At 37.7% G+C, this 14,637-nt stretch overlaps 1 protein-coding gene across 8 annotated transcripts in view; it reads left to right on the top strand.

Annotated features, from left to right (window-relative positions):
* Positions 1–14,029, top strand: part of IQSEC1 (IQ motif and Sec7 domain ArfGEF 1) — a 354,372-nt gene extending 340,343 nt beyond the window's left edge. For 7 of the 8 annotated variants that reach the window (XM_037384103.1, XM_037384102.1, XM_037384100.1 and 4 more), the window contains 2 exons: positions 2,242–2,291; positions 3,653–14,029. In XM_037384103.1, the coding sequence (XP_037240000.1) occupies positions 2,242–2,291; positions 3,653–4,258 (656 nt within the window). In that variant the 3' untranslated portion in view covers positions 4,259–14,029. The remainder of the gene's footprint in view (positions 1–2,241; positions 2,292–3,652) is intronic. The other variant, XM_037384109.1, reaches the window with a different exon arrangement.
* The last annotated feature ends 608 nt before the right edge of the window (positions 14,030–14,637 follow it).

Raw genomic sequence — 14,637 nt, 5'->3', positions numbered from 1 at the left:
CACCTTGAAGACCAGAGAACAATCTTGTATAAACACACATTGGCAGGGGGAACTCTCAAGAGGATTTACTTTATAGTTTCATATCACACTGTAGGCCAATACAGAATTGGATACAATTTGTTTTTAAGAAAATAAGCAAAGTGCTCTGTATAGTGATAGTGCCTATCTGAGGGAAATTATAGGCATTTTCAGTAGGATTTTTCTGTTTGTTCTCGGCTTTGCTAGTACTACTTTGCCCTGAAGTTATTCTAAGCAAAAATCCATCTGTCTCTTTCTGTCTGTATATACTGTGTATATACTGTGTTCATGGTTATTTTATTAGACACCCGCCATATGCAAAAGGCATTAGATTTTCCTGTTTTCCTTCATTTTTGGCCACATTTAATGGCTTGTGGCAGCTGTCAATCTTATTTGCAATATTGACTGCTAAGTTACGAGATGATGTCTCTGTGTTTTTGTATCAGCAAGCAAGAGTGATTTGGGTGTTAATCAGTACTAATCCCATAGCAGAGCAGAAAAAAATCAAACCCTGACTAAAAGTAAATATAAGAGATTATCACAACCAGTTTTCCTTGGGGGGGTTCGTAAGACAGTACAATTACAGTTTTGATGAGGCTAAAACTGCAGCAAGAGATGAAGCACCAGGCTTTTGACAAAGAGCCTATCCAGGGGAGTCGTTCAAAATTCTAACAACTTTAGTAAGTCAAACAAAACACCTTGACCATACATGCCTTCCCCTCAATTTAATGTTAGTGTAGAGGGGGTTGTACCAGGGAGCAACTCTCAGTGATGAGAAGAGAGTGGGAAATGTTACAGCAGTCTAAAGAGAATTGTAGCTTCTCTGAAGAGAACTTGTGTTACAGGGCAGCATCCCATGACCAGCCAGGTCAACATTATGCTTCTGGATCTAATAGGTGGTATTTTCAGGTCACACTGATCTTATAAGACTTATGGGTGGTCTAAATGGGTCTGTGACAGGGTATGTCAAGATGTAAGGGTCAACCTCCCAGTAATCACTGTTGTGCCCCGTTTACAAAGCGGTCCCAAAGTTTGTCAGTGTAGCTCTGATGTGGCTTTGGGGCTTCTAAAGATGAGGGTGTGTGGCTTATAGGTTCAGTGATGCTGAAATCTTGACATTCCTCCCCAAAACCGCCTGTCAGAGTAGAGGATTCTGAAGGCAGCAATGTACCAGTGCAGGGTGGAGACTGATAGTTGGCCTTGCAGGAAAGCAAGGAGAAAGCACTGAGAAAACTTAGGTTTCTAAAAGCATGCAATTTTAGAGAAGCTTTGTGAACCTGACTGCTCTTTAAAGGTTAGCTCTGTTCACACACCCGGCCTGTAAAGTATTTTGAAACATCGCAAAGCAATGCTTAACAAGCGATCTTTTAAAAAATACCTATTTCCACTGCAGCCATATGCTATTTTCTCTTCTGTGAAATTAGAGAGAAAATCTGGGATCCTGTCTCCTATATATAGCCACTGAGGTGTTCTGGCTCTTTAGGCAAAGTCTGGCGGTTTAGGCAAATATCTTTGGGAATTTGAGAACACTGGAGAACATATCCATCATGCTTAAAGATAAAGCACTGCACAGCTAAACAAACAAAATCTAGCCATAATATCAAGACAGATTCCAGATTTATTGGTCAAAAATTAAGTTTAGTTTTGTTTTTTTTTAAACCTCATGAAAGAAGATTATATGAAATCCACTCAGGTTCAAAACTGAAAATGAAGTGACGAAACTGATGCCCCTTACCAGTCCCCCACAGTGAAATTCAGACTATGCCAATATTAAATATTTAAATTAATACTACCCCACAAGTATGTATCAATGCTACCAGTCTTTGAAGAAAGAAACTTCATAGATAATTAGATTCCAGAAAATCAAACTATTTAAAATACTTGCTGGCCAACATCGTAACCATACTACTAAATATAGTTGCTAAAATACATGTATTTTAAGAGCTGTACAAATTTAAAAAAACACACACCACTAATGATAGTTGATTCACAACAACAATACCTCTTAAAAATTCATCAGGTACAGAAACTTAATATAACTAATGGCCTTAAAAATCTAAATTTCTGCCTTAGTAGCTGCTGTACCAGTCCAGTGCAATGTTAACCCCCCTGCAGCCCCTCTAGTTGCATTTAGAGACTCCTCTAGTGATTCAGGGAAAGCAGCTGTTTTTCACCTGGGTCTTGTCTCAGTCTCTAATCTATGGTGTTGCATGTCCTGGGCAGGCAAGCGTGGGCGACGCAGCAGTGCAGGATCGCTAGACAGCAATATGGAAGTAAGTAGGAAGTTACTGATGTCTAGCTGGATGTGATGATGTGCATTTCAAACCTTTCTTTTATATACATATTTTTTTGCTCTTTTTTCTTCTAACATATAACCTGCCTGCCACAAAAAAAAAAAAAAAAAAATATGCATGCCTAGGCTACTCACTCTGTATTCTTCTGGCTTCAAAAGCACTGACAGCTTGTTTTAGACCAGTGCCATTTTTGGTTTGAGCTAACCTTGTTCCCTTTGTTCCTGCAAGCATGGTTAAATGAATATGATGTGTCCTTTTGCCACCATTTCAGTCTGGTCCCAGCTTAAAAGCCCACTTGCTCTTTGTTACAAAGTCCACTGTTCTTGCTGTTTGATATTTAGCTACAACTATTGACTTTCATGCTCAACCATTCCCATTGCTTCTTTTCAAGTTAAATTGCTAAATGTATGCAGTCATGACACCATGGAATTGCACAGATAGGGCATGGGAGGAAAAAATTACTAAGACAGGTGAATTCAATGTGGATTTCATGAGATTTCATTCATCTTCAAACCATTTATATATACTGTTCATGTCTCTGAATTCAGCTTGCAGATTTTTCTTTTTTCTTTTTTTTCTTTTTTCTTTTTTTTTTTTGTGTTTGCTTTAGGTAGATTGCAGTTTAAATCTAGCACACTTTGCCTAAGTACTGTTGTGTCCCATAACTCTTTAAAAAATACAAACCCAAAACTTCCAGAAACTAAATACACCATTCAAGGCTAAATAATAGAGAATGTTGGACCACAGGTCAGAAGAACACAATCACATAGAAATCTTAGTGGCAAAAATGGTATGGCTCCATTTAACACATAATTCAGAGGTAGGCTTGAGAAGCAGCACTGTGGCATATAGTAGTGGAAAACTACTATTAAAAAAGAAAAAAAAGGAGTCTAAAATACTGTTTTGAAATCTGAATCGTAACTGTAATATTTGCTGCTGTGTGTTTTAACTATTTAGGTTGAATTTAATGTAGTTTATTTTTTGTTGTAAAAAAGCAAGTATGGTATTTTTTACAGTATTTTAAAATGTATTTTTCCTTTTAAAACACACTCCTAGGTCTTATGTCATGTTACTCTTCTGTAACATTTTCTTATTTAAAGTCATAACTTTCAATATTAAAGTACTGAGAGAAAAACATTTAATGCTTCAAATACCCCAAGAAGGGCATGAATGCCTCATGGGCAACACAGAGAAGGTGGAAATAAAAATTTTTCCTAGAACTCTTTAACATAGTCCACCCATGTGAACACTGAAGGAGGAGTTTGTGGGTCAGTGTGAAGTTTTTCTTTTAAACATTTTAAGATTTTTTTTAATTTTTATTTCTATTAATTTCTTTTTAGGGGTCCATCATTAGCAGTCCTCACATGCGCCGAAGAGCTACATCAACCCGAGAGTGTCCATCTCGCCCTCACCAGACTATGCCTAACTCCTCCTCACTCCTAGGTTCCTTATTTGGTAGTAAAAGGGGAAAGCCACCTTCCCAAGGCCATCCACCATCTGGCTCATCACAGCAACCTCCGCACCCTCCAGTAATCCCACATCAGCAACACTCACAGCATCCTTCTGCCATGCATCACGCAGGGCCAGCTGAGGGGCAGGCGCAGGCACAAGTGCACTCCCACCATTCGCAGTACTGCCACATGCAGCAGAACCCACCCCCATACCACCACCACCACCACTATCACCCTCCCCAGCATATCCAGCACACCCACCAGTATCACCAACATGTGCCCCATGCGCAGCATGCGGCGCACTCCCAGCATACTCCTTACCTGCAGCACCCCCATGCACAGCACACCCACTCTCCTCATCCGCCGCTGCCCCCTCCGCATCCAGGGCACTCTGCGCATCCCCAACACGCTCAGCACCACCACGGACCGCCTCTGCCTCCCTCCACTTCAGCCAGCACTAAGCCCAAACACAGTGGCATCAGCACAATAGTCTAGAACATACTGACCCTCCTCATAACTATAGTTTTAAACAAGGTTACAAAGGCACTTACAGGAAGCAACAAATAATATTGCCAGTTTTTACCTACACAGTTTGAGTTGTGTGAGCTTAAAGGCTTGCTGTTACTAAATAAAATAATTCAAGTTAGCGCAACCGATACTTGTTTTACTTAGCTACTTGATACACGTTTACCATCTGGTTAGTTCTTATTTTCAAACTGCCTTGAAAACATGCTGCTTGCTGAATATGAGTAAAGCTACCTTTTACACCAAATCCCTTGACAATTTTACATGCATAATAAAAACTTAAGTCTATGGAAAAAAGGAAAAAAGTGATACAGAACCAAGTGTTGCATTCTTGCTCTTTTATTATCAATGGGCAAAAAAAAAATGTAGACCTGATATGGTTGATGAAAGTACGTAAGTAAACTTTATATAATATAAATATATACATACAAATATATATATACTGTATAGTTAACATTTGTGCTTGGGAAGAATTTTTTTCAGTCCACAAAACTAGCAATATAGACTTTACAAGGAATTCCACTTACTTGATAGGACAGTATAATAGATGAATAGCATATGAAAGAGTAGACCAACATTACACGTTAGAAACAATTTTCAGACATTTCAGTGTTTTCATTAAAAGTCCTCCGGACTTGCTAAGATTTCTAAGCAATCATTACTAAATGTGCCAAGTAACATAGCATTTAAATGTTGTAGTCAAATACTGCTTTGTATAAATCCTTATTTTATTAACACAATAATATCATATGTAATCAGTATTATAACTGCTCTGCTATTTCAGGTAAGCAAACTTGTTAAGATGCAGTAATTACACCATAGCAATGTAGGATGACCAGTTACCGGTGGTCATCTTCAAGCATTGGTCACACAAATTCTTGGACACTTTAAAGGCTGTGATAACTGTGAATTTACATGATCCACGTTTCTTTTGTATGCATACAATTTAATGAACACGCATGAAGGGTTACGACAGGTGCATGTACACACTGCAAAAACATTCATCTCGAACATGAAAATGGCAAACTTCCATTTCTCAGCTACTTTGTTTCCTGTTTACCATAATTTCTCATTTTTACCCCTAATGAAGCTGAATTCTAGTCAGAGCGTTTCCAGGTGGAAGTGCTCTAAAACTTGAAGGTTTGTTTAAGAATTTAGTATAGGGTTTTTATATAGAGATTAAAAAGATACGTAATTCCATGTAGCCATGTGCTAGCAACAAAGTGGCTTCACCATTTCTACTCATCACATTTGTTAGTTTGAAAGTACCCAGCACTCAGCAGGCTGAGTTTATGCTCAAACCCTCACTTCCATAGTCCAGTTAGTTGCAAGACATCACATAAAAATAGGCTGTGCTGTTGTTGCTTATGTGTTGTAATCAAACCATTTGCAAATTTATATACAGTTTTTATCCCAAAATCCTGTACAAAGTTATACATGGCGCGTACTTTGTAGTTTCAGCATTTTGAGCCACTGCAAGGACTTTACACCTAAACAGTAGAGACAAAGGAATCACAACTGCAAAACTGTACCAGCCTAAAAGCAAACCTTGAAGAGGATGAGCAAAAAGTTCCAGTATGAGATGGGTAAAAGTAATAATAATAGTAACAGCCACTGGTCGATTTTCTATGTGACAGTAATAAAATTGTCAGAAATAAGGAGGACATGAGAACAAGGGAGTGACTTTTCATATTGGCTTGCTCATAGCATCTCTGATATTGGGGGGGGGGGGGGGGGGGGGAGAGGACGAGTATTTTTTCCCTTTCATACCATTGATATCACAATACCAGCAAAACTGCAAACTGAGCACTTTGTTAACCTCCACAGAGAGCAAATACAGCAATCTAGAGTTTAGCCTTTTGTTTAAAGCTGTCCATGTTTGTTTGACACGTGCAATATGTTTTCCCCTTCTGCTTCTTCTCCTCTAAATTATCTTCATGAAAAGAAAAGAAAACAAGTAATTACTTCTTTTTTTTTTTCCTAAGTATCACTCATACTATTCTAAATTCTGCAGCTCACCTTAAGAGGGCTCATACGGGTCCCCTGAGGCTCTGTTCCTTGCAGTTTAAAAAAATATATACTGTTCTTATAAGGGAAAGTAGAACTGTCTGCATGTCATCTAATGTTATTAGTGTGAGGCTACACTCTACATATTGTATATTTGCAAAATATATCAGTGTTACTGTTGATATTAGTTGAAGTAAAGTGATAACATATTTCAATATGTAGACTTTTCTTCATACATCTGTACCAATAGTAGAGTCTAACTGTAATTTATAGGTTGTTCCAGAAAAGATAAAGAAACATTGGGGTACAAACATCTTTCAGAAACTGCATCTCTTAATTAAACAGAGGTAAGAATGCTCCTCTTCACCGAGTGACAGAGTCTGTGCTTGTTTCAGATGCAGAGTTGTAATGTAAGTAGAATTGCCTGTGTATGGAATAAATGCAGAATATGCAGTAGCAGTGGAGAGGAGAATCTGACTCTAGCAGTGTTAATTAACAATGAAGATGTCAAATCTCCCAGATCTTCATTTGCTCTATGTTTAAAAACCCCTTTCATTCATTTAAATTAGAGTTACATATAAATATTCAAAACTTACACAGTAAGCCACATTTTAATGCTTGACCACTGATTTTTCCATGTGTAATCGGATACTCAGGAGATGTCACAAATGTGCGTGCAAAAAGCCATTTACACATGATTTCATGTACACATGGGGAAAGAGTTTGTGCTAACCCTCTAGGTGCATTAAGTCTCACGTGTAAAATTACAGATCATTTTGAGGCTAGTTTAAAAACCAAAACTGGTCATAGAAGAGCACAGCATTTGTAAACTATTATTTCAAGTCAATGAGGAGAAACAGTGGACTTGATTATTTTTATTTTTATTTTTTTAGACTGTGTTTGTATGTACTTTAAACAAACAAATGTGTCCCGGTGTCAGCATAAGTCTTAAGAACTTTGCTGCTTGTTTAGGGTTGTAGTATAACCTCTCTGACTCCGTCCTTGACTAACGATTGCTTGGAGCAGTGTGGATCATGCCTAGAGTAGGAAAATGATAGCACTTCACCATTGCGTGTGGTTAAGGAAATTATTTTTTTCTGCTTGCAGGAGTAAAATTGAGAGGGTTTTTTTCTCAAATGTCATTGCCAATTAAAAACTGGTACAGAGCTACACAGAGTGACCATGTTTCTCTTTTCCCATTAATGATGTGGCGAAGTAGTAATGCTGGTTTGAAAAAATGAAAGGGCAACGTAATGAATGAAGGTGTGGCAACAAAAATCTTTTCTGGGACAACAATGAAATATATTTTGGGGGTTTTATTTTTTTAAGTTAAGAATGAAATGTAAAACAATGTAAAAACAAAAAACAAAGTTCATCCTAATATAATGTGCGTCTTGTATTGCTAAAAAAACCAAGTCTAACATACAGTGTAGAATGATTTTCCCATCATGTACTGCATGCAGCAGAAGCCTCTTGTTTCTTGATAAAATGAGCTGAAAGACAGTCAGCAGATATTTAAACAATGAATCTCTAGATGTTGACTTGCTGTTCCATATGAAGCTGTGTGTTTTCTGCAGTTAAGCATGCATTTTGCTGTTCCGTTGTAAAATACCATCGCACTTCTTGCCTGCAAAATGGATTATTGTGTATATATTTAAAAGAAAAGTGGAACCAATAACAAGACTAAATTTGGAAAAGAGAAAAGGGGGTGATGAAAATGGGACCAGTAGGGGGAATAGATAGTTCTCTAAATTGTACATAGTGTGTAAATTAGCATTACTATAAGTCTGCAGTCACTTTGAGGTTGCCTATCTCCTGCTAGGAACTTAAATCAGCTTTGAGTTGTATTAAACTGTTAGAATTAGGTCCTGAATGCAGACTGTTAAAAGACTTCAAAAAACCATTATGCTTACAAGAAGCTTCTGTTCTGGGGAGGCTTGAGACCCCTTTTGTAACATGGGGAAGAAAGGAGTGCTTTCATTTTAATATGCATTCTGTTTGTAAGTAGTAACAGACCCTATCGATGTAAAACTATAACTGTGATCATGTGGAGAAATCAAATAAATCATTTAAAACTCTTTGTTTCTCATTTTGTGTAATCAAAGAACTTCAACTCTCCAGACCTGAAATGAAGGAAATTCCTTCCAATGGTGTCCTGGCCCTGCTTAGTGTGTGGGATCTCTGCTACTTACTTCAAAGGGGCCAAGATTTCAGTCCTCACCTTAAACTAAAGATAAGCTGGTGGAAATTGTGGTCAGTCCTGTGGAGACTGTGATCCCTCATCAACAGGTTTTGATTTCTCTCATGGTGCTGTAAATATATTTAGGTCCAAAGTACAATGAAGAGCAATAAATACAACACCTAGATCTGCAATGAGAGGTAACACTGAAGAGGTTTTTTAGTGTACTATTTACCCAAACATGCTAACACTGAAAAACATTAACTGTATTCTGAATCTTCTTAACCCCGAGCTGTCCAGCATGTTCAACTGATCCCATTAAACTTTTGGCTGTCACACTGCCTTAGGAGCTGGTGGTCAGATGACTGTCTCCCCGTCACTCAAGTGTTCTAGGTTTGTCCTTCCCAAGGATACACTCCGTCGTTTCCCAAGCGCAACCTACACCCTTCGGATCGGGATTTAAGAGTATTCCTTGCTTCTGTGTGCTCGCTGGCAAGGAACCATCATCATACTGCAGTAAGTGATGTAACTGAATAAGTAGTATCCCGTTACTAATTGTACCTGTATTTATTTGTTGCATGTCTGGATTTAAGCCATGGAAGAATCACTGCACAGGTCTGTTTGCCACGCATGGCCTTCACAGTATTTGATGTTACAGTCTTGCAATTACTTTAGATAATAACCTGTGGAATACCTGATTATGTTATTTTGTGCATTTTCTAGATTTCAAAGGGATTATGCAGTGTCTGTAAAGCCTGTTAAAACTAATCCTTCGCTATCAATTTCAACTAAATCTCATATTTTCTTGTTTTTTCTGTGAATTCTAGGAGATTCTTGAATTGGTTTGTGACAATAGTCAACTATGACATATTTATGAATGGCTGTAATTTCAGGATGTACATCTTGATCAATGATTTTTCTGATAGGTAAGTACCTATTTAGCACTAGATACTTCCAGTGTGCCTTGCTGAGCTGTGTGACCCATTAGAAGATAACGATGCCGCATAGAAATATTCTGTTAGTGGAAACAGAAGAATTTACAGTGATGTTCTTTACTGGTACTTCTACTCCTGTTTTAGAAGCTGTGATCTTAAGAATTTTGATGCATCTACATTTGGAGCAGGTAAAGAGTCTGTCTTCTCTACTTTAAGAGCCTGTAAATGTTGGTATAAATTTAGGGGTTTTTTTCCTGATCCATTTTTAAAGTATTGTTTGAGATGCTTAATGGAGTTGCATTCATTAAGTTCTGATAAAGCTTGTATGTACATATCTAGTGAAAAACGCCTTCATTTAAGAAGTTACGCCTTCTTACTGAGGGTAGGTAATCTTACCCTACTATTACGAAAAAGGTCAAGGGGTTTTTTTCATAAATTATAACTGGAAATCACATATTTTGCAAGTCAGAAGTCTTAATTTTGAAAACTTTTCCTAAACTCTGTCCTATATTTGTGCATTTTACGTGTTTGTGTGCATGTGTCAGTACACACAGTAATTGCTTGAATTAACTGTCATGCAGTAACAAGTTACTTCATCTCTTCTAGATAGAATCTTTTTAATAGGGGGTTACTTGCCAAGTATTTTCTGTGTTATTTTGGTTGAAATAAATGCAATATTGAAATGACAGGCAAATAAACCAAAGAACTTCGTATGTTTTACTTCTGAAACATGTTTTATCTGTATTTTTTTTTCAGGTTTTTGTTGACTTAACAATCTCATGAATTCTGTTTAACATTTGTTTTTTTTTCAGTTGGCCTTAATGGCTAGTTTTCATTCAGGAGTTTCGTAAAAAAACAGGGGTGTAGTAGCATTTTACCATATATTTATTTGGACTATATGTAATAGTTGTGTCGTGTTTTGTTCATCAGCTACAGCCTGTGCACAGGTGAGATTTGGGAGCCCCAATTATTTCTATATTTGTTGTACAGTATCACAGGCCCTGGTCACACATAGTCCAGAATATCTTTCATATGCTGTTGCTTATCCCTCGGCATTTTAGATAGAGCCTGAAACATTAAGCAAATTTCTAGGGTTTTTTCTGCAGTCATTCAAACAACTGTCACAAGATATCAGAGTTATGATGCTGTTAGGATTTTGTAATAAATCATATTACATTGTGCATATGTACTGACAAACGTATTTGCATAAGATGAAGAATGTGCTTACAGTAACATGCCATAACAAATCTTTACTGGTATTATAGCAGCACTGTATATATCTTTCTCAAAAGGAAGCATACTGGATTTTTAGCCTGCTTCCTAGCCTCTTAGTGATTTTTGCTGTTATATCTTGTTGCTAGAAAATTCCTAGAGGAGAACATAGCAAGCTAACTTGATAGAAATATCTAAAATACACAAATGATGGAAAAATGCTTCATTTCAGGTGTGTTTTTTTAGTAGACTTCGTTTCTTATTATTTCAGGAATTAAAGCCAAGTCATGTATTACTTGGCAAAACTAAACCAACTGTTGGATAAGGCTGAATGTTAGGAATACTTTCGTTAAGGTCTCTGCTTGAAGTGCTTCCTAAGCTAAATAAGAGTTAAATGCAAGTTGTGTGGGTGATGCTGACTTGAAACTATCCCTTTTTTCAAATTGTTAGATTTATTATTTTTACCATACATATAAATGCATATTTTAGGGATAAAATATTATGAAAAAATTCCTCTTAATTTAGCATTCTTGCGATAACCGAGATGTGAAATTAGCATCATGGTTCAGAAGACACAGCCAGCTCAAACAAATCACACAAGCATACAATTTATCAGCTCCATTGTAAAATGACATACACAACTTCAGCTTTCATTTATTTCTTCATATTTAGACGTAGAGATTTAAATGGGTATATATAATGAGCAAAGAAAAAAAAATCTGTCTTTAATAAGATGAATAGGGTAAAATCATTCTAATGCAAATGAAATGTTATGCATGCATAGTGAAAAATGCTTTCTCTCTACAACTTCTCATTTCTGTGACAAAATAATACATTAACAAGTGTTTGACAAAGAAATGGGCTCTATTTTTTTTTGTCTAGGGAAATGGCAAAAGCAAGGACTATGCAGGTGTTCTGGGTTAGGAGGCTGTTATTCTGCAATGGTATCACAGTGAACCAAAGCTGGAAATGAATTAATTTAATCATTACCATTGCGATATTTTTTTTTTCAATGAGGAAACAACCTGACTTTCAGACATGGAGTTTCATCACATTTGGATCCAGCTGGACTGAGTACGTGCTGCTTTTCCTTTGTGCACCATCCTTGGACAGGAACCCTCATCCCTGAAGCCCTCCAGATGTGTGGTCCCTCTCCCTCCGAGGCGCCCATACACAGCGGAGCCGCCATGCGCAGCGGAGCCGTGGGTCAGGCCAGGGGCCGGAGAGGGCGCGGTGCCTTTTGTGAGCCTGTAGGGAAGCAAATGCTGCACTGGGGGTGTGGGAGGAAGGAAGCGAAGGAGCACGCCTGTCTCCTGCCGAATGCATGGCTTTGGCAGGACCGCCACACTCATGCAGTGGGGTATGACCCCCACGAGCATTTTCCTCCTCCATAAGCTCACCATATGCACTAGACTTATTTTAGTTTTACTGGCTAAATACCTTTATATTGATTTCTAACAACAGAGAAGAATGTTTTTATTTAATGATTCATCCTATGTATTTTATTTTCCATCTTTGTGGTAATGCTGTAATCCCAGGTCTCTGCTTCTGCCTCAGCCCTTACCCCAGGCTCTGAAAATGCCTTTGCTGTAATTAAAAATAAAATTAAGAAGAAGGGAAAAGAAAACCACCCCAAAAAAACCCCAACCAACAAACTACCATATTTGAGATACTTCTGTTGTATTTCAAAACCTGAGTTACAAGAAGTAGCATTTTCTAGCCCAATGTGAAATGTGTACTAAGTATTCTAAGTAGGACTTTTACTGAGTATTCGAAGTAGGGCTTTATGCATCCTAGGTGTTTATAGCCCTAAATCTTCACAGCATTTCAGCAATTTTAAAAAATTTCTTTATGTGCTGACTCTTCTGCTATAACAATCTGTAAATTTTCAAAGTAGTTTGCATATATATCTTATCCCTAAAGATGGAGGAAACTTTGTTTCTACTCCTCCCCCCCCGCCCCCCTTATTTTTTCCCCTGCTACTGCAGCGTTCAGGTTTCTGGGCTATTGGAATATTTCATGACCCTGCCAAGTGTCTGTGGATTAGCAATGAATCACAGGGGAGGTATCCTGAACAACTCCTCTGACTGTGCAGATTTGAAATAACTCGAAGAAAATGCTGGTGAAAAAGCACTTGCATTTTGGATCATCTGTTTATCTTTCCACATATGAGAGGGAAGAAACAGATGCCTCATCTGGGATGAAACAAATTATTAAGCTAAAAAAAAAAAAAAAATATTTCTGAGATCATGGAGCTCCTTTCCTTGCTGTCCAACACTGGAGTATGATAAAATTTATTTTGGCAAAGAGGCTCTTGACCCATCTCCCTCCTGTATTCATTAATACTGCCAAAATATGCTTTATGCAGTTACTGCAAGGTCTTTTTATAGCCACCTGTGTTCTCTCACTTATCACTGTCATTTCTGTGTGATATAGAATCTGTACTATCCAGGTTGGCTTGCTGCTCTTTATCTGTCAATGTGCTCATACAGAATCCCACAGTAACCGCTTGTTCCCTATATTGAGAGTTTAGGTTATCTCGTCTCTTTCACAGAGCAAGAATTATACTTGATTTCAGTACAGTGTTTGGCCCGTTTTCTGTCTCATGAAAAATTAAAGCTTATTTGGCTGTAAAGAAAAGTGTATAAAATTTATAAATCTATAATTTAAATGTATAATTTTAAATAAAATACCTTATAAAATAAAATACTTGAAGACATAAGTTAATTTAGTGCTTCCTTTTAATGTAACATGACAGCACTAATTGAGAGTTTGCCTTTAAGTGCCCCCTTAAGTTATAAGGAATCCCCTTCCCTAACAATATGTATCTGTTTCTTTTTCAGGTGCTACTTACGATAGCCTCAGTACAATAATTCTGGATCCACGGTAGCTTGGACAAATGTGTTTATACAGTGACAGTGTTAACATCTGTGTTTCAAACACATTACTTCCACAGCATGTAACCAGGAGCAAAAGTGGAAATACCAGTTCCTGCTCTCACCTTTCCCAAGATGTAATTTGTAAGCCAACTTTTTTTAAAATATGCAGACGGGAGAAATGATGCAACGAGCACATCATCGCATGCCCACGGGAAAGACAATTAATGAATTTCAAGTGCAAAACTTTCCTACCATCTGTCTGACTGAAAAGGAGAAAACAATTGCATAAAGGGAGGAGAGGCTAAAGGAATTGTATGTGTTTTCCTGGAAGTGCTGCAAAGACTGGTGAATATTTTTAAAGTATTTTAGACCTACAGTGGCACTTTTCCAGTAAGTAAAATATCCGTGTCTCAAGGAGCTAAATATTATCAGGCGTTTATATTACTGAATACCGATTTTTAAGCAGCTGCTGAAAAATATAGTAGAGTAAAAAGGAAAGAAAAACTGTAGGATAATTTCATGATACTCATTTACTGGTCTGTGTCTCTTTTGTATGAATTCCTTCTCAAGGAAGCAATTCTGTGTGGAATAGCCTGAAATGAATGGACATTACTGTGGCAGTCACGGTTGATCATAAAATGTGAGTTATGAAGACCCCTCTAATAGCTGAGGGATTACCTGGTCCAGGAAGGTAGTGAGGAGTGGTCTAACAATTTCAAAGGAAGCTGAAACGATGTGAATATGTGGATGAATAGCAGGGACAGCAGAGATGAGTTGTAAATAAAAGTGGGGAAAGAAAAACGTTGGGCATGTTGCTGAAGCAGACGGCAAAAAATACATTAGTATTTTTTAGCAGCATGTTGGGTAGTTCTGTGAAATGCAGTTTGAAGATGTTTCTAGGTCAGAATGGTGGAATTAAGTGTTAACGGAGAGTTGCAGAGAACTGCAGCTGCCAGGAGTGTGCTTTGAGCTGTAGTTACATACAGTATTAGGAAGAGTTGCATGTGCAGGACAAAACAAGTGGTGTGATACCACTTGTGTCAGCGCAGAAACAGAGGATTCTTTATGTGCAAGTGATAGTCTGCTCGCAGTTTCATACTGTGGATATGCTATCATCCGCTGTGATTCGTTCTACAG

This window comes from Falco rusticolus, chromosome 4, assembly GCF_015220075.1.
Source record: "Falco rusticolus isolate bFalRus1 chromosome 4, bFalRus1.pri, whole genome shotgun sequence".
In the NCBI taxonomy this organism is placed as follows: Eukaryota; Metazoa; Chordata; class Aves; order Falconiformes; family Falconidae; genus Falco; species Falco rusticolus.
Note: the sequence above shows the minus strand (reverse complement) of the source record. Positions and strands in the feature narration are given on the sequence as shown.